Source organism: Schistocerca cancellata, chromosome 10, assembly GCF_023864275.1.
Source record: "Schistocerca cancellata isolate TAMUIC-IGC-003103 chromosome 10, iqSchCanc2.1, whole genome shotgun sequence".
NCBI lineage: Eukaryota > Metazoa > Arthropoda > Insecta > Orthoptera > Acrididae > Schistocerca > Schistocerca cancellata.
In genome coordinates this window covers 60,855,147-60,881,293 of record NC_064635.1, presented here as the reverse complement: position 1 = coordinate 60,881,293, position 26,147 = coordinate 60,855,147, and the positions used below count along the sequence as shown (strand labels likewise).

At 40.2% G+C, this 26,147-nt stretch overlaps 1 protein-coding gene across 4 annotated transcripts in view; it reads right to left on the bottom strand.

Annotated features, from left to right (window-relative positions):
- LOC126106788 (kelch domain-containing protein 2-like) overlaps window positions 1-26,147 on the bottom strand; it is a 140,807-nt gene that overhangs the window by 45,068 nt on the left and 69,592 nt on the right. For 3 of the 4 annotated variants that reach the window (XM_049913175.1, XM_049913172.1, XM_049913174.1), the window contains 3 exons: window positions 23,094-23,265; window positions 5,889-6,188; window positions 5,029-5,147 (listed from right to left, as the gene is read on the bottom strand). In XM_049913175.1, the coding sequence (XP_049769132.1) occupies window positions 5,029-5,147; window positions 5,889-6,188; window positions 23,094-23,265 (591 nt within the window). The remainder of the gene's footprint in view (window positions 1-5,028; window positions 5,148-5,888; window positions 6,189-23,093; window positions 23,266-26,147) is intronic. The other variant, XM_049913173.1, reaches the window with a different exon arrangement.

Genomic DNA, 26,147 nt, shown 5'->3' with positions numbered 1-26,147 from the left:
TGTGTGCCGGACCGAGACTCGAACTCGGCACACAGTTTTAATCTGTCAGGAAGTTTCATATCATATCAGCGCACACTCCGCTGCAGAGCGAAAATCTCATTCTGGAAAGGAAATAAATGATGTTAAACTGACTGTAATTCTTATCACGAGAATAAATTACAGTGGCAAGAGGCATCACAGAAATAATACCAACAGATATCAATAGACAGCAGGACAAGCAAAAGTCTGAGAATGAGACTGACTCGTAATTGTGATCTTTTATTTATGTACTGTCTGGTGTTGGTACATATTGCAGAAGATATTGCAGTCAGTTTTTTACAGTTGCTCAATTTCACCAGGGGAACAGTGACACCAGCTTGGCTGAGAGCTAGAATCACTTACAGGAGGGGAGCAAGAGGTGTTGTCAACTGTGGGACCCTATACCATGTACTTTTTTTTTTAATGAACATCTACTACGCTAAACTGCAGTTTGCCTGAATCCATTTGTAGTATGCAGGAGACATCAAAAGAATTGATAGGGGACAGTGTCTTACTTATTCTTGCTGCAATGTTGTTGACTCTTGCTATGAATTATGAAGGGAGTAAAAAGGGGGTGTATCAGCTGGTTCTACACAGCCAATGAGAGAGCGGCAGGTAAGCTATATGCCTGGAAGCAAGATACACTGTAACATTGTCACGTCAGTATAGAAGCGAAATATGATATGTATTTGGAAAAAAGCAGCTGTGTTCTCATGCCCCACCATAACGACAACCTCAGAAATAGAAACACACGCAGAAGACACAGCCAAATACTTGTGATAACAGATATATAAATTTCACAGCTGTGCTCTTAGGAAGATGATGGTGGTGATACTGGAAACTACAGGATTAGCAAGCAAGAAAAGGTAGAAAAGCAAACGGTCTGAAAATTAATGCAAACAATTTCTTTTTGTTTATTTTACTTCTCCTAGTATTATCAATATGTAGACAATCAATAAATGACTTAAGCTTAGAAAAGGTATGAAGTTAACTTTTTGGTGGCTACTTTGACAATAAAACAGTTCATAATTTTGATTATAAGAATACATTAAAAACAGATTTCTCTCAAGGAGCCTCTTAAAAAAAGGGGTGTCGTCTTATGCTCAGGGTCATCTTATAATGGGGTAAATATAGTATTAAATAACTACTACGACATTTTGTAAGTAGCAATGATTGTCTCTTAGAACATAGAGTCAAAATTGGTTAATTGTGGCTGTAAGCTTTTTAGCTGAGCACATCTGATAAACGAGTTTCACAGTATTTTATTAAAAACTATTGTCTTCACATTAGATAATTAAAAACTTCCCTGTTTGTGTAATTAACTGGATTATCATTTGAATGAAGTTTTCATGTCCAACATAATCCCACTCTATTACATAACGCTCATTTCAGTCCTTAGTGCTGTAGATTTCACAAATGTTAATATATTTCATTGTTGTTATAAAAAAACAATGTCCAGTGATAACAGGGTAAGCCAGATACATTAGTATTACTAAAAGGCACTCTTTGTTATGAAAAATCTACAAACAAATGCTACACAACATTCTCAGGTTCTATACATTCCATGCTGTTGACTGGATATTGACTTTGTGCACATGAATGTGGTAATGAAATGTCAAAAACACGAGAATCTGGTCTGTTCAAAATATTTGATGACTGCTCTTTTAATAAATAAATTACATATTTTGTGGAAACTGTGCCATAGGATGTTGTTAAAAAGAAAATGTAATAATCAAAAAACAAATATTAAACAGAGGTTATATAAAATCAACTCTATCTAATTTAAATGTTTGCAACACATTAGATATAACAGATTTTTAAAATAGGTGTAATTTAAAGTCATGACACTAATATCATTGGGTTAGATAGAAAAGCAATCAGTAATGGTTGAACTGTGTAAGCATTCACTTGAACACGAATAACTGCTACAATCCCGCACTGCATTGATAATGACTTGACACAGGTTGAAATCTGATCTGCGTTGTGACTATAAATGTCATATTAAAGCAACTTAATTCTACGACTGATTGCTGCTCTATCTAACCCAATATAACCACAGTCGTTGCGTGCACCCACCCCATGGAGGGCAACCTGACTAATATCGTTAGGCATGTACATAACTGAATAGCAGACCATAATCTTTGCATGCCTTGCACTGTATGCTGTGTGAAAGGAATCTGCAGTCACATACTGAATATGGCAATGAAAACATCCTACTAAGAAATTACATTTTTGTGAATAGATGTGTGTGGTTTGGTTCCTATTAAATTACAAAGATAAAGAAATATAAAAAAAGGGAAGAGTGAGAGTTATCCTGTACTTTTCAAGTGGTTGCAAAGTGACAGCATAACCTCGCATTTCACAAACAGTGATAATTTTCAACTGAATGATCCAGGCAAGACTCACGACGCACCATCTCGGCCTCAATTCAGCCAGTACCTGTTTCTTACTTTCTAAACTTACCAGAAACTCTCCTTACTGGTATGGACTAACAGTCCTAGAAGAAAAGGTATCTTGGAGCAATGGCTCAAATGCTTTGGTAATCACCAGACTTGTTCAACAAATTCACTGTTTCCTATCCATAGTTTTGTCACACAAGTGTGCAGACATACCAACCAAGTTTGTCAAATTTAACCTCACTTCTGAAGCAGCTGTCACACTGAGTATATAGTGTTGTGAAGTATTTTGACACTAGTCAGAATGGCTACCAGTAAACAGAAAGCATTCCTTGCCTTGACTTTAGCACTGTGTATAAAGAAGAAAAAGAAAACAAGGTGCTGGTGCAAGAAATGGTTGGAATATAGAGATAAATATACCTGTGAAAATCATCTACAGGAAATATTACACTCCAAACCTGATGAGGACATCAATTTTCTCCCATTGTGCAGTCAAACTTTTGACAACTTGCTAGAATTACTTCATACTCACACAAGTACACGAAAATTTATTCCCTACTTCCTGGTCCTCAACGAAAGTTCATTACCAACTACAATTTGGGGACATATGCATCATCTGCAGAAGAACCGATGAGCTTCGATTTTTTTTATTTTGTTGCATTCCCACTTGTATGTTGTGGATAAAATATTTATTTTCTTCTCAACATCTTCCTGGGTAGTATATGATTGAGAAAGACACAACAACTCTATCATTTTGGTAATTGCCAATCCTCTTTTGTTTTTGTCTTCGATAACAGTGATACAAATTGTAGTAACACACTTTTTCACTAAAAATGTGTGGTGAAAAGTCAACACAAACTATGTCCTACCATCAATCAAAATTTCTCTCAAACTTGATATATTTTTTTAAAGAAACAGCAAACAGAGCAGTCAAATAATTTGCAAAGTAGTAACATTAGACAAACTGTTTGACTGCTTAAGGGGGCTCTGACCACTGCCTAGGGGACTATTTCCAGAATCAATCTTTTACACTGAACTGAAGTGGGCACTGTTTTCACACTTCTTGATAGAATAAGACCGTGAGTCATGCCTGAACAAGTAATTCAGATAAAGCATTGCCCACTAAAAACAAGCTCCAGGCTTGAGAGCTTCTAACATCCCGTCACTCTGGAAATACACGACACACTCTGAGAGTGGCAGCATCATTATTTCTACAGCTCACAGTTCCACCTTTGGCCGTTGAAAGCCGACTGTTTGCGTATCAAACGGTAATGGCCATCAGCCTTCTACCAGAAATAAATACCCACGATGGCATGCAGATAGAGTAGTTTGTATTTAGTTATTGAAATCAGAATTACACTTACTCTCCAATACACCTATTATCTAACCTCCTGCAACTTAACTTTGATTTGGAACTCTGTCAGATTGCATTTTGGTGTCCAAGACATTTCTGGCTTTCATTCATTGCTATTGAACTGGCATTACTGGTAGTTATAACATTTCTCTCTACACTGTGTTCCACCTATCGACTTGGAATTGGTCTCAAGTTTCAATATATTGTGCGGTTTGCAACAATGAACAGACTAGTTTCATGTCAGAAAAAGACACTTGAAATCCTGATCCAATATACAGTTTTAATGTCCGGAATTTCAAAACAGCACGAATTTCAAAACAGCACAAACTGCAGAGAAGAGAGAAAATTACAGACTTCTGTTCTTGCTCTTTAATAAGCGATCAATCACATTACCAGACTCAGGAAGGAGAGTAAGTAGCTGATGATGACTGAAGCATTGTTGTCCTGCCAAGTACACAAACAATTGTACAGGAAATTTTAATTTACGTTCTTATGAAAGTTTTCTGTGGTTTAAGCTGAAGTGCAGTCAAAAATACCCCACATTCAACAACAAGAAAAAATGAACAAGAAAGAAGGTTTCATGTTTGTTCTCACTGATCAAAAACTGGAAAAAAAGGATGTATCACAGTAATTACAACATTTACATTCAGTTACTTTTGACATAATAGGAACTGTCAACTTTAGGGGCAAAGAACTTTGAAAGCTTGAGTATGTCACATATTCCATTTATTGATGTCATACGGGATGATAATTTCGAGTAAATCTTCATTTATGAAAGAAGTGGCGATTGCTGCAAATAATTTGGAAATATGCAGTAAGTTCCTCGGTGCGACAGAACATGTACAGAGCTGCCACTGAAAGCAAATGATGGAAGGGGGGGGGGGGGGGGGGGCGGCATGTAGATAAAAGCTCGTGCTCGCTTACTGGCAGTCAGCTCATCAGCCCACCTCATGGCATTGTGGTCGACTGACAAAATACTGTGCTCGTTCTGAAACTGAGATCCAACCGTACTCCTGTCATCATCTACACTGTTGAAATGGAAGAGTGACAATGAGTAAATGCCATGAATTGCCTATATTGTGTCTCTTGCAAAAGAATTTTTGGGATATGGGTGGTTCCTACATCAATAATCACAAGTGGCCCTTGCCAAAATAGCTGCAGCTGAAATAAAAAATACATTAAGTACTGTAAACTAGCCACTAACTTTACCACAGTCAATTTCTTAACTACTTTATGTCCAATGGGAATTCTAATACTCACTCAGAATAGTGTTCATTTGGTTCAGACCCCCGTACAAGATAGCCCTTTGTGGAGAGATGAATGTTAGACTGTGCCATGATCGGCCACAAGGTTTTGCGCACTGGAGGCTATTGTTCAGACTGTAATAGAAAGAAGTTACATTATACTTCTTGCATTCTACCTTACAGGCACATCTTTTAATTGAGCCTGTCTGCAATTTATCACATCTTTACCGTAAGATATTCTACCTTTCGAGTTATTACCATGCTTTCTTTCTTTACAGCACTTTTGACTCAAGACATTTCCCTTTTAATTATGAAACAACCTATGACAACATTTAAATTAATAATATGTGACTATTATGTGTAAACAGCTATATAATTACTCAGACAGTCCACGGGTGTACTGCCGGTCCATGTTGGGAGAAACTGAAGAATCACAGCTATATAATTACCTTCCAATGGTCAAAGGTTGGTTTTTCGAGTCATATTTACATTACACATCTCAAAATTGAACTGACATAACCACTGAATGAGTACTATCAGGTAACAATGATAAAGAACTTATAACACAACAACAATTTTGGGTGCAGTGAGAGTAGATATCTGGGGAAAGGCAAAGGCAGGTTTTTTTTTTTTTTTTTTTTTTTTTTTTTTTTTTGGGGGCGGGGGGGCGTGTCGTGTGTTGAAAACCATGTAATTCCAAATGGTTCCTTACTGTGACTAACTTTATGTCACTTCTCACATTTTATCAGTCATGCAACTCTTATGTCATATTTTGACAAATTTTCAAAGCATCAACTGTAATGTACAAAATTATAGATAGGGTACTCTTAACTATTCCAAAGATATCAGGCATTTGTATAACTTAGCTCAACTCACTCTCCACTCCAAGTCATGGTGTCCAGGTCAAGGCAGTGGAGGTCAGACATTCGTCTGCCCCTGTACCGCCCACCGAACAGGTACAAGCGCGATCCCGTGCGGTCGGCAGCATGTGCCGCACGTGGTTCGGGACAACGGCCGTGCGTCTTTGGCCACGACCACGAATCTGTCTCCGGGCAGTAGCAGACCAGTTGGTTGCTCCACCCTCGCTCGTAGAGTGAACTCGTCGACGGATCTATGACGTGCTTGAAGGGCGGGTCGTAGCTGGGTGGGGGGCCAAAGCCGCCGAAAAAGTACAGCCTGCAATAGCAACATATCGACTTGTATGAAATTATGAACAGTAATCACGTGGAGACACAGATGTATCAACAAAAACTCTTCCATAAAACCAAGGAAAATTTCAAATGACACAGCTGGCTTTTCTTTAACTACTCGTTTTGTCTACCACATTAACACACTTACCTTCCCAGTAGAAAGGCAGAGAGAAAAATTTTCTGCTCGGCACAAGAATCTACATCTACACACATACTCTGCAAACCACTGTACAGTGCACAGCAGAGGGTACTTTGTATCAAAATTAGACATTTTTGTCCAATTTCGTTTGCCTATGTAAATCCTTTACCAGCTTACTCTCTTACTTAATTCTCACGAACCGCCACAGGAGGTATACAGGTATAGTGGTGGTAACAGAACGATTGCAGCCTCCATCAAACATGCACTCCCTACATTTACCCAACAGTCTTTCATGAGAACTATGTTGTCTTTCTTCCAAGGAAAGTAAGGTGGGCATTATAACTCTGATTCTGTGTGTGAAACCAGAGTCAAAGATTGAAACGACGGTATTTTTTCGTTGCTCAAAAATATACCAGGCTGTGAGAATGTCAATGGAGACAATGTCACAAATGGATGGCAAATGATGAAGTTAATGAACTAACTTACAACGATGTTATGGAAATGGTGCAAAGATTGACACGGGGTGGTAACCCAAGTGGAGGAGGCCAACCTAGATGACAGCAGAAATCTCATCCCACAATCAGAAGGGTTCAAGACAACTGAGACTGTGCTGCAGTACATTAATGAGCAGGAGGAAGCAAAGCAAACTGGTATCACCTATTGGTGTAAGTGGAGGGATACTGCAGCACAGAAGAGAGCTAAAGGAGGAACACAGTCATCTATCACATTTTTGAAAACCTCATATTTGTATGTTTCATCTTTTTTGTTATGTCTGCTTTTCACATGTGTGTAATCATACATTCGTACTTTACAATGCAGAGCGTGTTATCTTTTGTGTAATAATTGTTGAAGGGTGCAGTATGTACGTAATCGGGCTTTTTTGTTACCCGGTTAGACTTTTCGTTACATTAGTCTGGATAAACTAGATTCTACTGTACACCAACAGCTTATCGATATGTACTAGACTGGTACTCTGCTTGTTGACTAATGACTAAATTCAAATGCAAAAACAAAATACTCAGTGATGTTTGGATTATTTAAAAAATGATTATGTGGTCTTACTTGCTACTGTGAATGTGATGTGTCCACTATTCCAAAGCAAGTCCTCTAGACTGAATGGATGAGAAAAAACATGAAAACAGGCATTGGTTGGGAGGGGGGGGGGGGGGGGGGGGGTAGAGAAAAAATGTACATTCAGTAAAAGTGCTTTGTCAAAAGAGAAGTCAAAGATTTACTAGAACATCCACCCAATTCACCTTCTTTGGCACCCCTGACTTCCACCTATACTCATACCTAAAAAATTTGTGGCAGAAAAACATTCAGAGTTCAGTGGAGAAATTGTGGCGAATGCTGACAGATAATTCTGCACTTCTTTAGTAAAACAATCACCTTACTATTATTCATTTCATACTGATTGACTCATGGGTTTGAGCTCCTGTTCTGGCTAAGCATGGTGAGCACTGATGTTTTGTATCATTGTAGGTATTGCAGCAGAGAAAACATGAGTGCAGAGTTTCACTTTTGTTAATTACATCAGATCCCCATGTTTGTAAGCAGTTCCACTACTAGTTGCACTCTATGTGAGGCTGTGGTAGAGTAGTCAGACCAGCGTGCTGCCACTTCTGTAATGTTCCACCAGGAAAGAGCAGCAAATTATTTTTTGTGCTCGAATATAACATTGATGTGCTCAGTGACCGACAGCAAGAATATGGATTTTTAGAAGCAATGAAATGAGAAATTTACTAGTATACAAGCAGCTCTATATAAATGATCAATTAAAAATGTGTTGTGCCCCTGAAAAATTTATCTATGTTATGTAGCAATGGAATGTAACAATGGATTAGAATAATTAGAATGTAGCAATGGATTAAGCTAAATTTTCAAAAACAAAATGATTGGGGGAAAAACTATCTTAATTACTGTTGCTGTTACCAAATATTCCACGGCTATTGTAGTTGCCCACTTAAATCAACAACAGTTCTGTAATCATATAAAGGCAATGAGCACTTTGTGTATACCTGTTTTCAATTTGTGTACATGAACACTAAATTTCTGCAGACACTATGGAGAATCTTTTGTACAGAGGAGTTGGACAGCTTTACATTATTGTTTGTCTTACAATTTCATTTTATCTTAGATGTACCATTACTTCGCCCTTGTACTTGAAGACAATATTATGGAAATGGAAAAGGATGTAGATGCAGATGAAATGGGCGATATGATACTACGTGAAGAGTTTGACAGAGCACTAAAAGACCTAAGTCGAAACAAGGCCCTGGGAGTAGACAACATTTCATTAGAACAACTGATAGCCTTGGGAGAGCCAGCCCTTACAAAGCTCTACCATCTGGTGAGCAAGATGTATGAGACAGGTGAAATACCTTCAGACTTCAAGAAGAATATAATAATTCCAATCCCAAAGAAAGCACGTGTTGACAGATGTCAAAATTACCAAACTATCAATTTAACAAGTCACGGCTGCAAAATACTAACACGAACTCTTTACAAACAAGTGGAAAAACTGGTAGAAGCCAACCTCGGGGAAGATCAGTTTGGATTCCATAGAAATGTTGGAACACGTGAGGCAATACTGACCCTACAACTTATCTTAGAAGAAAGATTAAGGAAAGGCAAACCTACGTTTCTAGCATTTGTAGACTTAGAGAAAGCTTTTGATAATGTTGACTGGAATACTCTCTTTCAAATTCTGAAGGTGGCAGCGAGACAGGGTTGTAGCCTATCCCCAATGTTATTCAATCTGTATATTGAGCAAGCAGTAAAGGAAACAAAAGAAAACTTCAGAGTAGGAATTAAAATCCATGGAGAAGAAATAAAAACCTTACAGTTTGCCGAGGACATTGTAATTCTGTCAGAGACAGCAAAGGACCTGGAAGAGCAGTTGAACGGAATAGGCAGTGTCTTGAAAGGAGGGTATAGGATGAACATCAACAAAAGCAAAACAAGGATAATGGAATGTAGTCGAATTAAGTCGGGTGGTGCTGCGGGAATTAGATTAGGAAATGAAACACTTAAAGTAGTAAAGGAGTTTTGCTATTTGGGGAGCAAAATAACTGATGATGGTCGAAGTAGAGAGGATATAAAATGCAGACTGGCAATGGCAAGGAAAGCGTTTCTGAAGAGGAGAAATTTGTTAACATCGAGTATAGATTTAAGGGTCAGGAAGTCGTTTCTGAAAGTATTTGTATGGAATGAAACCATGTACGGAAGTGAAACTTGGATGATAAATAGTTTAGACAAGAAGAGAATAGAAGTTTTTGAAATGTGGTGTTATAGAAGAATGCTGAAGATTAGATGGGTAGATCGCATAACTGATGAGGAGGTATTGAATAGAATTGGGGAGAAGAGAAATTTGTGGCACAACTTGACTAGAAGAAGGGATTAGTTGGTAGGACATGTTCTGAGGTATCAAGGGATCACCAATTTAGTACTGGAGGGCAGTGTGGAGGGTAAAAATCATTGAGGGAGACCAAGAGATGAATACACTAAGCAGATTCAGAAGGATGCAGGTTGCAGTAGGTACTGGGAGTAGCATGTAGAGCTGCATCAAACCAGTCTCTGGACTGAAGACTACCACCCCCACAACAACAACAACAACAACAACACCTTTACTTCTGACACGCAGAATTTCACAAATCGTGCACCCGTAAAGTTCACAGACCCGCTTACAGAGGCCGCCCGGGTCAGCCCCCTGGCGCACTATGGTGAGACGCCAAAGAAACAGTATTATTTCAGTGATCACAAGCAAGTGCTCGGCGTGTTCTGTACCGTGTCTCACCATTTCTAGTTAATGTATTCAGTACCTGTATTTATGTATTGCTCTATAAGGTGCTATATTTTGTAAATCGTGTTTGTTCTCGCTATAACAAACTTAGTGACGATTGAGGATTTGTTTTCCCTGTGTGTTAAGTGTCAATGCTAAATCGACTGACAAAAATCTCCATGGAAGAAATGCTCCAACACATCACTGCCCACAAGAAAGTTTTTGCCGAATGACAGCCGGATCTCGCCACCACTCTCAGTCGAGTGGTATCTGCGTGTTCTCAGCAGGTTGCTTTCCCATCGGCACAATCGTTGCCCTTTACGGCATACAGTGAATCGGCTGAAGATTGGGACTGCTACGATACATAGTTACGTCAACATTCCCAGGTTTTTCCTGTGGGTGATGCAAACTTGTGTAGTGCTTTCTTTATTTCTTTCTTTCTTTCCTGGCTTTTGCTGCGCATGTATCAGCTGTTGTGTCAACTTGCACCTTTGCAAGAACCAACCAGCTTATCTCAACCTCCTATTATTGTGACAGAACACATGTCATAACGTGTTGAGACGTTGTCATAAATTTGTCACTAGTACCCATCACAAATCCTATGCTGATCACACTGTGCACGGTGTTGTTATTCATCTGGCCGCAGATAGGGAAGTCTGCAAAAAAGCACTTCAATGTGATAATCTGACATTTAGGGATGTGCTCAATATAGCACAGTCGTTTGAAGTGTCACAAGCTGCAGGCAATCAGACTACTGTGTGTGTGTGTGTGTGTGTGTGTGTGTGTGTGTGTGTGTGTGTGTGTGTGTGTGAGGGGGGGGGGGTTGGAAGCTGCTCTGTCAACCCCTGTTTGGCACACTGCAAGTGTGCAAGTGTTCAGGATGACAGGGAAGCCATTGCAGCAACGCAACTTTCAACTCAACGTTGCACGGGGCAGCGTCAGTTACGGTCATGGCAGCAACAGGCTGTCACAGCAGCAGCTGTGTGCCCCCTTCCATTTTACCCATACTGCTTCATCCAATACAAGTGTGCTTCACTCCCTAAGTGTTGGGCTATTTGCAACAAGTGTCAAAAGGAAGGCACATTGTACTGGTGTGTAGCTCCTCTCCAAATGTGGCAGACCAGTAGTACCTCTGAATCTGCACAGATACCACACAAGCCACAGTACGGTGTGTGGCAGAGGATACTTCATACCAGTACTAGTCATTTCCTTTCCTGTTCCAATCGCACACAGAGCGAGGGAAAAACGACTGTCCGTATGCCTCCATATGAGCCTTAATTTCTCGTATCTTATCTTCGTGGTCCTTACGTGCAATGTATGTTGGCAGCAGTAGAATTGTGTGGCAGTCAGCTTCAAATGCCGGTTCTCTAAATTTTATTGACAGTGTTCCTCGAAAAGAACATCACCTTGCCTCTGGGGATTCCCATTAGTGTTCCCTGAGCATCTCCACGACACTTGCGTGTCGTTCGAACCTACCGTTAACAAATCTAAAAGCCCACCTCTGAATTGCTTTGATGTCTTCCTTCAATCTGACCTGGTACGGATCCCAAACACAGCGGCAGTACTCGAGAATAGGCTGCACCAGGGTCCTATATGTGGTCTCCTTTACAGGTGAACCATTCTTTCCTAAAATTCTCCTAATAAACAGAAGTCGACCATTTGCCTTCCCTACCACCATTCTCACGCGCTTGTTGCATTTCACATCTTGTGCCCTGATATTTAACCAACTTGACTGTGTCGAGCAGGACACTAGTAATACTGTATCCGAACATTACACGTTTGTTCTTCCTACTCATCCACATTAACGTACGTTCTTCCACAATTAGAGCTACACGGACCAATGGGCATAAACTATATATCTACAATGACTGTCTCCCTGAATCAATTGTTCATTGGTTTGTGTGGGTTTTATAAACTGCTAAAAATACAATTGGACACAGGAGCTTCAGTGACTTTAGTAGACACACAAATATACACGAACTTGGGCTCCCCTCCCTCCACATAGGTTTCACGGAAGTCGGTTAGCTACAATAAACAGTAAATTCTGATCTTAGGCCAGTTCTCCCCTCCCGTATCTTACAAATTTGTTGTTCACTCTCTCACCTTCCTGGTTTGTGGATCATTCCTATAACGCAGACCTATTCGGGTTAGATGCCTTTAATGCTTTCGATTTCTCCATTGCCAATGAGGTAAATTTAATGTCAGATCAAGTTCCGTACCAGAAACTAGAGTCCATATGCTCCGATTTTTCTTACTGCTTCCATTGGACTTGGCTGTGCTACCAGTTTTCAGGGCCCACATTGTCATGAAAGAGTCTGACCACACTTGTTCTTCTTTTCAGGCCTAGCAGTTGCCTGTCGTGTTGCACAATTCTGTCACAGCTGAATTAGATGGGTTGACATTGCTCAATGTCATTCAGCTTTTTTCTTCCAGTGAATGGGCTATGTCACTGGTCATCATTAAGAAGCTGACGCGTAAGCTTCGCCTCTTCGACTTCAGTATCACGATAAAGCAAAATCCTGATAGATATACCCTTTGCCTCACTCTGATGAGTTGCTCACAAAATTATCAGGCAGCCACTACTTCTCCGAGATTGATTTGTCGGAAGCGTACTTCCAGCTCCCCTTGGGCGAGTCTACTGGCACCTTCTCATTAACAATACACTTTTTGGGCTATACTGATATCAACACAAGCCTTTTGATGTTGCTAACATGCTAGCAATTTTTTGGAAGTTTTTTTAGAACATCTGTGCCCATCTGCATCAATTACCTCAATGATATAGTTGTTTTGGGTGCTTCCACTGGGAACATGTACATATCGATTTTGCTGGGCCCTTCCTAAATCAGTATTGGCTCATTGTAGTGGACAACTAATCCAAGTTTCCTTAAGTGGTGCGTTTTGCAATTGAGGGACTTCCATATACTGTGATTACCAATAATGGCCCCCATTTTGTTCCTCGAGAATTTGCATTTTTTTGTCAGGCTAGAGGTGTTTGCCATCTCACAGCTGCCCCATTTAATCCTCAATCTAATGATGAAGCTAACCACATAGGTCTGACATTTCAAATTCAGATGCTAAATTACGTATCCAGCAGGTCCCCTGAAGCTACTTTAGACCATTTTTTGAGTTCGTACCGTTTCACTCCAGTGAGGGACAAGAGCCCAGTAGAGCCGCTACACGGATGCCAACCACGCATCCTCCTTCACCAGCTGCATCTGACATGGCATCTGCCTGCATCGCTAGCTCCACGAGTGTTCCAGCCAGGCGCTCCCGTCAGGGCTTGCGGTCATAGAGGCTGCCGGCATAGAGCAGCATCGGGGCCAGCACCTGTGTATCGTCGGCACTCCTGATGGGCAAATGTCCCATCACTATGACCAGCTGTGGCTGCACACTGTCAAACGGATATCAACTGTGTTTTTTAAAATAGGAACCCATATTTTTTATTACATATTCGTGTAGTACGTAAAGAAATATGAATGTGTTACTTGAACCACTTTTTTCGCTTTATGATAGATGGCGCTGTAATAGTCAAACATATGGCTCACAATTTGAGATGAACAGTTGGTAACAGGTAGGTTTTTTAAATCAAAATACAGAATGTAGGTATGTTTGAACATTTTATTTCGGTTGTTCCAATGTGATACATGTACCTTTGTGAACTTATCATTTCTGAGAAAGCATGCTGTTACAGCGTGATTACCTGTAAATACCACATTAATGCAATAAATGCTCAACATGATGTCCGTCAACCTCAATGCATTTGGCAATATGTGTAACGACATTCCTCTCAACAGCAAGTGGTTTGCCTTCCATAATGTTCGCACATGCATTGACAATGCGCCGACACATGTTGTCAGGTGTTGTCGGTGGATAATGATAGCAAATACCTTTCAACTTTCCCCACGGAAAGAAATCCGGGGACATCAGATCCGGTGAACGTGCGCGCCATGGTATGGTGCTTCGACGACCAATCCACCTGTCATGAAATATGCTATTCAATACTGCTTCCACCGCATGTGAGCTACATGCCGGACATCCATCATGTTGGAAATACATCGCCATTCTGTCATGCAGCGAAACATCTTGTAGTAACATCAGTAAAACATTACGTAGGAAATCAGCATACATTGCACAATTTAGATTGCAATCGATAAAATGGGGGCCAATTATCCTTCCTCCCATAATGCCACACCATACATTAAACTGCCATGGTCGCTGATGTTCCACTTGTCGCAGCCATCACGGATTTTCCGTTGCCCAATATTGCATATTATGCTGGTTTATGTTACCGCTGCTGGTGAATGGTGCTTCGTCGCTAAATAGAACACGTGCAAAAAATCTGTCATCATTCCGTAATTTCTCTTGTGCCCAGTGGCAGAACTGTACACGACGTTCAAAGTCATCACCATGCAATTCCTGGTGTATAGACATATGGTACGGGTGCAATCGATGTTGATGTAGCATTCTCAACACCGACGTTTTTGAGAGTCCCGATTCTCGTGCAATTTGTCTGTTACTGATGTGCGGATTAGCTGCGACAGCAGATTAAACACCTACTTGGGCATCATCATAGGTCATGGTTGACATTTCACATGTGGCTGAACACTTCCTGTTGCCTTAAATAATGTAACTATCCGGTGAGCGGTCTGGACATTTGGATGATATCGTCCAGGATACTGAGCAGTATACATAGCACACACCCGTTGGGCATTTTGATCACAATAGCCATACATCAACACGATATTGACCTTTTTCGCAATTGGTAAACAGTCCATTTTAACACGGGTAATGTATCACGAAGCAAATACCGTCCACACTGGTGGAATGTTACGTGATACCACGTACTTAAATATTTGTGACTATTACAGCGTCATCTATCACAAAGTGATCCAACTAAAACATTCATATTTCTTTACGTACTACACGAATATGTAATAAAAATGGGGGTTCCTATTTTAAAAAATGTAGTTGATATCCGTTTGACCTCTGGCAACACCATCTAGCGGGCCAACCATAGCGCCATCTGGTTTCCCCCTTCAAGCTAGAAGAGTTTCATTCTTTGTAGTTTTTTTCATTTGATGCTTATTTCATTAGATATTTGGCTTGGTCACTATCAACTGACCACCCTGTGTCAATGAAAATTTGTGTTGGACAATCCACAGTACTTTTATATGTGAAAAGTCAGTAGTGGCTTATATCTCCTTAGCCAGATCTCAAAGACAGTTTCTGTCCAAAGACCAAGAACAGTATACTATGGAACTAATTACCATTTTTTTTAGTTATGGATTTAATTATGGGACTGTGCAGCTGATGCTCACATAAAAAGAATACTGCTGTTACACAAAAAAGCAATAAGACTTATATGTGGGCATAAAGGAATAACTGCATGAAAATTTTGTGCAGTACACATACTTAACATGTATTCTTTATAATATTTAAATTAGTGACATTTTTATTAGTCAAGCAGGAACAATTATCAACTGTTGTGAGGTACATAATCACAACACCAGGATAAAACAAAATTAAAAATGACAGATCACCATAAATGGCTTGATTTGGTTTAACAGACCACCAAATGATCTAAGAACATGTACACAAATGACTTTAATTAAAATCTTTTCTCATACAAAAATGTTTGTACTCGTTCACTGAATTTTGAAGCACTGCTTGTGATATGAACCAGTAGCATACCCGCTGTAAAGTAATAAATGTATAAAACAGATATCAGATCAAACAACTGTAGTATGAAACATATTTTGTAGATTTACATGTCATTTTCCATGATTTGGTTAAGGTGTGAGACATTCACACAAATTATGAAATGGAACCTTAAGAGGATCTTGAAGCCAAGGCTCAATCATTTTGAAATGGATTGTAGGAACAAACTGGACAAATAGCATTGACAAAAATGACACTACATCCAACAGTAGGCAAATAAAAAGAGGATAGAGACGAAGACTATAGTCTTTCTCTGCAGGTCAAGAAATCTTCTACTTGACTGCCCTAATACAAACTTAAACTATAATTAATTTTGTGTTACTCTGATTTGCAGCTGACAGTACATGAGCAAAGTAAATTGTATGCCCCTCAAGTGATGAGCCAAAACTGATATTTCTATTTTTGTACCACAATATTTCGACAACTGATCTACCTTCTTTCCGACCAGACTGGCAACTACCATCAGTTGAGCACCAATATTTATACTGGAGTTTGAATCTTTATGCCTGACACACCATTTATTGTGAATTTCTTTTCTATTTCATCAGAATTCAATGAAAGATACATTTTTGACTGATGTATACTGCTAAGGTTGGAGTTAAACATCTATCCCACGCCAAGATCATTGGGGGCAAGCCATAATCACAAATTAGACAACGATGCAAAAGAAAATCAGCTGTTGCCTTGTTTAGAAATCATTCTGGTATTTGTCTCAAATACTTCAGGAAAAACAGTTGTGTATGCTGCTGATCTTCCTTTCATCTCTCTCAATGATTCTAATAGTTTATGCACATTATATGTCACATTAGCAACAACATGTTGTACACATCCAGATTTCAGGAGGTTAGCGCATCTCTAGTGCAGAAAAGAAAACCTTCTATCTTTGTTGCTGGGAACAATAACAACTGGCACATTTCCATAAGAGTCTACTGATATTTTTAGAGACTCAATTAGCATTCAGTAGGGCCTGAAATAGTGGGGTTCAGGTAACAATGGACTTCAATGTGGGAATCATCACGAACTGATGAGAAGGATAGCTTTCTAACAAACCTCGGTACACTGTTTCCGTCACAGTTATTTACATGAAAAATGTTTTGTGTACAAAAATGACAATGAGGGTGTTAACTATAGACAAGTACATTTGATATTCAGTAGTCACCTTAAGTTTTCTAATATTAAGGAAACTATCTTTAACTGAGGTAATTAATGGTTAAAATATTCAATTGTGGCTTTAATAGTGCTTCATTTGATCATGCTGCAATATGCTTGACATTTTTATCCAATGCACTGGATTATCCAATGCACTGGACAACTAGAGCTTTTGTGTTTGTATATGTGATTACTTTCTATGATTTTTTTATGGAACTTGTGAATTTGTTTGTGAGAAGCTAATCATTTGGCTAAAAGACGATGCAATGCACATTGCACCTCATAATGAATTGAAGAATACGAAATCTTCTGCAGCCAAGATTGCCTGGTATTTTTATTTTATTTCATAATGACTAGTTTTGACAGAATATTGCTAGCATCGGATCTTTGGAATTTTTTATTAGCGTGTATACATTCATCGATACAACAAGAGCACTTTCCATTCAAAGGAAACGACACCATGTTGGTTTGTCAAACACACACACAAAAAAAAGAACATACAAAATCTCCACAGCACCAGGAGTGGAGGGAAATAAACAGAAACTGCAATCATAGGCCATGCATATCACACAAAGAACTCAGTTCTTACTACGATGTGAGTGGGCTACGACTGCACTTTACCTCCACTCCAGGGCACACAGTTGATACATATATATTTTATATGTTTGCCAAACCAAAATGGTGTGGTTTCCTATGAGTGGAATGTGCTTTCATTCTGTTGGTGGCACATATATACGCAAATAATAAATTCCAAAGATCTGATGACAGCAATATTCTATCAAAACCAGTCATTGTGAAATAAAATAAAAATACCACGCAATATTGGCTGCAGATTTCCTAACCAATGTCAGATCTCTTCCTGAAACACGTGCAACCTATATTCAAACACATTTCAGGCTCGCATCCTGTCGTTGTCTTATTAATTGCACAATGTTTCGACTGGGCAGCTGCCAGTCACATTCGTGTGAGCTACTGAAGACTGATGAAGATTTGCTCCGCTACGTCCTATATAGCACGCTGCGAGTACTCCACAAGTGTCAGAATTGTGGTTGACAGACGGACCACACTTCCCGGCAGCAGCGTCCTCACTGTTGGAACCGCAGAACTCTGCTGTCCTCTGTGTTACCGCTCGCATTGGCCATTGTCACACTCTGTCATCTCCGATTAGAAAAAATTGTGGAGGTGATGGGTTTACACACTGTCCAACAGGTAGCTGCTATCACAGTTCATCAGATTTTCTGCCAGGCCTATTTCCACGGATTCTTTAATAACGGAGTCCCAAAAAGATGTTGCTGTGGTCAGAGTGACAGTTCTACCATAATCTATTGAATGTCCATTCAAAATACAATGTTTGGCAATAGCGGACTTGCTGGTTGCAAAAGGTGCATGGAAAACTGATGTTCAGTGCAGTGTTCTTTCACAGTGCATGTGGTCTGTCCTATGTAAGCCATACCACACTGACAAGATATTTTGTAAATTCCCCAGCCTTCCACAATAACAAGTCATTCTTTACCGATCCCAGAAGGTCTGCAACCTTAGATGGCGTACAGAAAATCACTTTCACTTGAAATTTACAGAGGATTATTGCCAATTAAAGACAGAAAACCTAAAGATTTTGCTGGAGTGTTCTCCTCTTTGTCCACTGTCTGACTCTTGATTTTAACTGACAGAGCCCATCAATCTGCTGGGTAAAATACCCATTCTTTCTAAACACTGTCTTTAGGTGCATGAGCTTTTTAAGCTAACTATCTACAGCTGCGACAATGTGAGCTCTGTGTACAAGTGTTTTAAGCACACTCATAGTTTGCAATGGTGACGGCAACCTGATGCTGACAAATGCAAGTCAGTATGAGTGAACTTGCAATAAAATGAATGCCCCAGAGTGTCATCATTCTTTCATCTACCCGAGACATCCATGAAAAGCAGGCAACCATCTTTCTCTATTTCCATGCAGAACCAAATGTTGTTATGAGTGGAGTTAAGGTGGTGAAGAAACTCAATTGTTCATCTTCTCCATGAGGCCACACTGTTTAAAATACACATGTGCAACCTATATTATAATGAACTGTTACTGGTAGTAAGTATGCAAACTAACTGTATGACCTGTGAAGGAAGGGATTAAGTTGAAAGTAATGTAATCTGTACATACTACTGCCTACACCAAGATTACTATCTACTACTAAGTTACTTTTTACTGCATAACTTGAGCTCGTATATAGCATTTAATTAGAAGTGAACTACTATATATTGTTAGTAATGACATGCTAGTACTATATGACTTCAATATCTTAGACAGAGTCAACAGCAAGTCTAACAGCTCCTCAGTCTCTCAACAGTCATGTCAATAAATATTTTTACATCCACATTTTTACAGACATAATTCAGTGTTAAAAAATACATCAAAGCAATTGTTACAAACGAACTACATGTAATTAAATAAAGTCTGGCCCTTCATGCAACCCCCCCCCCTCCCCCCAAACACACACCATTTAATCTATTCATTCATTCGTTAAGCTACAATAAAATAGAGTTACAGCATGTATCACATCAGAAATTGGTCCCGTTTACAACTGTTTTGCACATGCATTTCCACCAACTATCAGCAGACAATGAGATTTAGACTTCCTCCAGATGCATTGCCATGAACTATGGACAGCAGTAAGTGCTTACCTTCAAACTGAGCTGAGCCTGTACTGCAGTATTACTTAGCAAGGTGAACTATTTACCCAGTCATAGTGGGAACTAATTTGGTCATGTGATCAGTTACCGTCACATTATAGTTCCAAATAGCACACACCTTTACATCCTAGCAGGAGTACAAGAAACTGATCATGGAAAATACACTGAAGAACCAAAGAAATTAGCTCACCTGCCTAACATCATGTAGGGGTCCTCTGAGCATGCAGATGTGCCACAACATGATGTGGCATGGACTCGACTAATGTCCGAAGTAGTGCTCGAGGGAATTGACACCATGAATCCTGCAGGGCTGTCTATAAACCCATAAGAGTATGATGGGGTGGAGATCTCTTCTGAACCCCACATTGCAAGGCATCCCAGATATGCTCAATAATGTTCATGTCTAGGGAGTTTGGTGGCCAGCAGAAGTGTTTAAGCTCAGAAGAGTGTCCCTGAAGTCACTTTGTAGGAATTCTGGACGTGTGGGGTGCCGCAATGTCCTGCTGGAATTGCTCAACCCATTCGGAATGCACAATGGACATGAATGGATGCAGCTGATCAGACAGGATGCTTACGTAACCTGACAGCCATATCTCGATGTATCAGGGGTCCCATATCACTCCAACTGCACACAACTCACACCATTACAGAGCCTCTACCAGCTTGAAAAGTCCACTGCTGACATGCACAGTCCACAGATTCATGAGGCTGTTTCCATACCTGTATACCTCAATATAATTTGAAATGAGACTCGTCCGACCAGCCAACAATCCAATGCTTGGTGTTGAGGGGCCCAGGTGAGGTGTAAAGCTTTGTGTCATGTTGTCATAAAGGGTACATGAATGGGCCTTTGGCTCCAAAAGCCCATATTGATGATGTTTCACTGAATGGTTCGCACGCTGACATTTGTTGATGGCCCAGTACTGAAATCTCCAACAATTTGTGGAAGAGTTCCACTTCTATCATGTTGAACAACTCTATTCAGTTGTCGTTGGTCCCGTTCTTGCAAGATCTTTTTCCAGCCACAGTGATGTCAGAGATTTGATGTTTTACCGGATTCCTGATATTCACAATACATTTGTGAAATGGTCGTATGGGAAATTTCCCATTTCATCGTTACCTTGGAGATGCTGTGTCCAGTTGCTCTTGCACCGACTATAACACCACATTCAACCTCACTTAAAATCTTGAGAACCTGCCATTGTGGCAGCAGTAACGATCTAACAACTGCGCCAGACATTTGTTGTCTTATACAGGCATTGCTGACTGCAGTGCTGTATTTTGCCTGTTTCTCTGAATTTGAATACACACGCCTATACCAGTTTCTTTGGCACTTCAGTGTATCTTCGCGGGAAGTCATGACAACTTGCAGTTAAGTAGTTTTATTTTGTTGAATATATAGATAAATGCATTAATAGACAGCAGTTTATGTGATATTATGAACAGTAAAAAGAAATATCATCTTTGCAAAACCTTCGCAGTTTTTGTACCACAGATGGGGACTTCTGGTCTAGGAAAGAAACCATAAAAACAGTTTTATGTACAGGATTTGATTTTAAAAGATGCCAGAATGAAAGAGTCATTATGTATGCAAGGGACAAAATACTTGTAAAAAGAGCATACTACATTAGAGTTCATATGAAGAAATGAAGTGTCACATTTAAAGTGGCCAGTGGTTTATTTAGACGAACAGAGGATTCGTACAGACCACACTTTGAACAGATGTTGCACAATGACAGCATGCAAAGAGTATTGTCAAACAACAGAGCCAGGAAATGTGTCCTTATTGTTAATGCATAATTTTGTTTTGTGTTCACTTCTCCTATATGACCGTAACAGGAACATTTAGGATCGTCACGTACAAATCAACACACAAAAATTAAAAGTACACAGAGACAATCAAAGCCCAACAACTTTCAGCATTGAGGAACGCCAACCTTCTCTTTATTCCACTGACAAAATTTTGCAAGAAAATGGTTCCCTCTCGACTGCTGCCGTACACTCTGGACCTCAATGCTATGCACATTGTAACTTGTGAGCGTGGTATATGACACTGCTACATGACGCTGCTATCTAAGATAGAGTCAAGAGCAAGTGTCAAGCTCTCCCCACTCTCGCAACAATCATGTCACTTTAGGGTCAACAAATTTTTCTGCACTCATTGCACAAAATATGATCCATAATGAATCATAAGTTTTTTAATATGATCCATATTCATAAGACATCAAGCACCTTGCCATCTACCTGACACAATAATGGCCGAGGCTTTTGCTGCTAATAAATAAAGTAACTTGTTAGCTAGCCCAGTAATGTCAATCTGGTGACTTGGGTGTCCATTTAGATGCTTTTGTATCCAAGCGGCTTTTCAGTTGGTCCCAAAGGCTAAGTGGGCCTCCTTCCAGGCCTTTCCAGCAGAGAAAAATTTGAAGTGGTCAAAAACCCCGACACCTCAGTGTTACTAACCAAAAATGTTAACCACTAGACTATGTGGTCAGACTGCTTTTTGTGCTGTGATGTTAGCTTTTACTGTGAAGAGCAGAAAGGCCAAGCATTATGCCAAAAAAAGTGTGTGATGACTACTGAAAGACAGATATTTTGATGCACGAGGGAATATTCAAATGAAGAGCAGGCATTGCCATTCACCACTGAGACAGTAGATGACAAATCAACAAACATAGGTACGGAAAATAGCAACATCACTCGGAAGGTAGTTTTATAGATTCGGCCAGCGAAAATTGTGAACAGTCAAGGTGAGACATATTGTATGCCGTATTTCTGTTCTTGTTCTAACGGGCACTTAATTTATTAGTGCATACAGAAACGCAGCAGGTATCAGCACTCCACTCGGAAGAATAGTGGTGTGTATGCTATACCCACCTCCACTCCCCACTTCTCGGACATAAACACAATGGTGCTGTCATCCTGGATATGTAACCAGTTCGCTTTTCTAGTTCACAGCAATATTTTGTTGTTAATGTTGTTGTTGTTGTTATCATTGTCCTTAGTCCAACGACTGGTACGATGCAGCTCTCCACACACTAGTCTTCCCTGAGCAAGCCCCTTCATCTCTACACAACTACTCCAAACTTCATTCGAACCTGATTTCTGTAGTCATGCCTTGGTCTCCCTCTACAACTTTTAGCTCTCACATTTCTTTCTATTAAAATCTGATAATTCCTCGATGCCTCACAATTTGTCATATCAACTGATTCCTTCTTTTAGTCTAACTGTGCCATAAATTTCTTCTGTTCACTGTTTGTTTCACTATTCTTCATCCAACCTACCAATCTAATCTTTGGGAGCTACCAATCTAATTCCATTAATTATGATCTCTGCACCTACACTTTGTAGGGTCAAATTGTCTTCTAATACGTATAAAACGGACCATTTCTCATGCACACTTTTCGCTGTGCCGCAGTCCCTACCTGCCTTCGTACTCCCAGCCGACGAGCTTGTCACAGGCTGCAGGCTCTGGTTTCCCACTCGGATGCAGCTGCTCCCAGGTCAGGGATGTGAGGTCCAGCCGGTACAGGCCATTCGTGTTGTTGTTACGGTCATCAGTGGTGTCAGTTGTGTACCCTGCAAGCAATGCAAAACCTGCTTCCTTTCACGAAGTGGCCTCTCAAACACACCGCCATGACTACCAATGAGAATATCAGATAGTAGATAGGAGACAAAACATTATAAACAAAAGACAACGTAAGAATCTTACTTCCATTTGCAGGAGAGCTATTCTTAAATTAACCTCAGATTGATGTTCAAAAATAAACAAATGCTTGTAGCCTCATAGTACTTATGGTATTAGAAAAGAAAACTTTTGAGGGTCACGTTGCATCAGCTCTAAGTTGTGATCGTCAATGTGTAACAGGCAGGCAACTGAAATGGACAGTGTCACGGTGATCTCCAACCAGTTGCCACTATGTTATGTCATTCGTTTCCGAGTCGATGCCACCGAGATTTGTTAGCAATCGTGTCAGGTGCATGGTGGTAGGGGGTACGAGTGGTGGTGGTTTGAAGGAGTGGTGCAAAAAATTTGGGTCTTTTCACAAAGATGTGCACAATGAAAAAAGTCAAGAAAGACATTCAGATGTGACTGATGAACTCATGTAACATGCAGACAAAATTGCACGTGTGAAACATTGGTTCACAATTACCAAACTTTGTTAAGATGAGCATTACATTTCAAGGACAACCCTCTTTAACAGTCACAAAGGGGTAACTGATGTTCATAAAACTGAAAGAACTGGTTCAAGGCTTTACATTCTTGCAGTGCTACTATGAAGAGTAGGAGCAAATCCTGAACAGAATCGGCACTGGAAGTAGGTGCAGCACATGAACTCTGAAACTAAGTCCAAACATTGGATGCCCACTCATTCTCTCATTAGACTCAAAAGATTCAAGCAGATGCTGTCAAATCACAAAATAATCATTACAGTTTCTGGATCACAAAGAAATTCAGATGTAGATGTAGAATTCTGGCAACAGATTTCATGAGAATAACATGTTAAGAATATTGTGACATCACATATTTGTGAGACTCTTCTGAAATCCAGAGATCTTTCCAAAACAAACAGCAGAGTGTGATTACCCTACAGTCCAGACTTGGCAACAAGATGAATGTGTATTTGGCTATTTGTCACTTCACAACTGACAATGAGCTCGAGTACACTGTCAAAAAATGGCTGAAGCACCGCACCATTGTTTGATGAACGGATAAAGTAGCCAGTGTCACAGTACGACAAATGTTTGAATTTGGGTGGCGACTACGTGGAGAAGTAATGTCAACACTTGTGAACAGTTTGTACACAAAAAATAATTTATCAATTTCTTTCTTTTTTTAGTAGCCAATAAGAGATTAATTTACAAATAGCATGCAGTTAAGGTTTAAGTGTAGGTGCTTTACCATAGCATTTTTTTGTCCTGCAGGTAATGTGCCCAATGCACAACTGGGAGATGTGGATGACTACCACGAAGTGACAGGAATGGAGAGAGTGAAACTAGTGCCAGCAGTCTGCTTTTCTGCGGAAGTACTCGAGGTCGCCAAACCTAATGACAGCATCTGACATAAATACTGCCACCGAAAGGTTTGATGACACAACTGACACTGTATACAGCAGATGCATTTTTTTTCATTACATACAATTTGAAATTATACAGTATTTGAAATCTGAATAACGTTATTTATTTTGTGTTCAATGGTTTATGCAAACTAATCTATGAGACACAAAGAAATTAAAGACATTAGCTGCCCGTGGGCACTGATTTATATCAATGGGGCCAGTTGAAAATTTGTGCCGGATCGCGACCGAAACCTCGGTCTCCTGCTTACTACGCAGTTGCGCTGCCATCTGTACACAACTGTACAGACTACTCTAGCATGCCTCCCGTCAGACCAAAATTCTCAAATTATACCGCTCTCTAATGAAGTAGTGCACGTGCTGACCAGCCTCTTTACTCGCAGCATCCTGCCAATTCCCACAATAGCCTGAGCTCAGTAAGCATCTGCAATGAAGTGACACTGGTCTCATTGCTTTGATTATACGTATGTGATGTCTGTTCTTTTGGACATGTTAAAAAGACCAGACATCACTAATGCTGCAGTAAAGAGGCTAATGAGTAGGGGCACAACATCAGTAGTGTGTGGTGTAAGTCAAGAATTTGGGTCTGATGGGAGGTGTGCTAAAGTAGTCCGTGTCGCTGTCGTGACCACTGTGTCTGGGTGGTGTAGTGGTCACCTTTGTGTCTTGATTGATAGTGGCACCCGGATCAAAATGGTGTCTGTTATTTCAGACATCTCTGAAAGACCCACCCCCCATACACACACACACACACACACACACACACACACACACACACACACACACGAAACAGACAATGAGGATGATACTGACACCAAGGAACACACAAGCCCTTACAATAAATGGTGTTTCTGTCATGATAAGACAAATTTTCATGCATGGCAAAGCTGGGCAAATGTTGCCATAGGATAAAAAAATGCAATCTACAAATGAGGGGCAGTTGAATGAAAACCGAGTACCCGCCACAACGGTGCCGTGGAATGGTTCCGTTCAAAAGTAACCACCACACGGGTTATGACATTTATCCCACGGGGAGACGAGGTGATCAAGTCCTGTTTCATAGAACACGGTTGGCCGCTGACGGATCCACAACCACACCCACTCTTGCACTTCCTCGTCTGACTGAAACCGATGTCCACGCCCGTCTTTCTTCAAGTCGGCAAGGACGTGAAAATCACATGGTGAATGATCCAGGCTGTATGGAGGATGCTGCAATGTTTCCCAACCAGATCGATGAAGCGTAGCATTTGTCTGAGTGGCAGTGTGGGGGCGAGCATTATCATGCAACAGAATTTTCTGCCTGACAGCATTCCCGGGCATTCTGACTTTGTTGCACATCAAATTTTCTGCAAAGTGTCTCCTTAGTGCTGTGCATTGACTGTGGTTCCACACTTGAGGAAG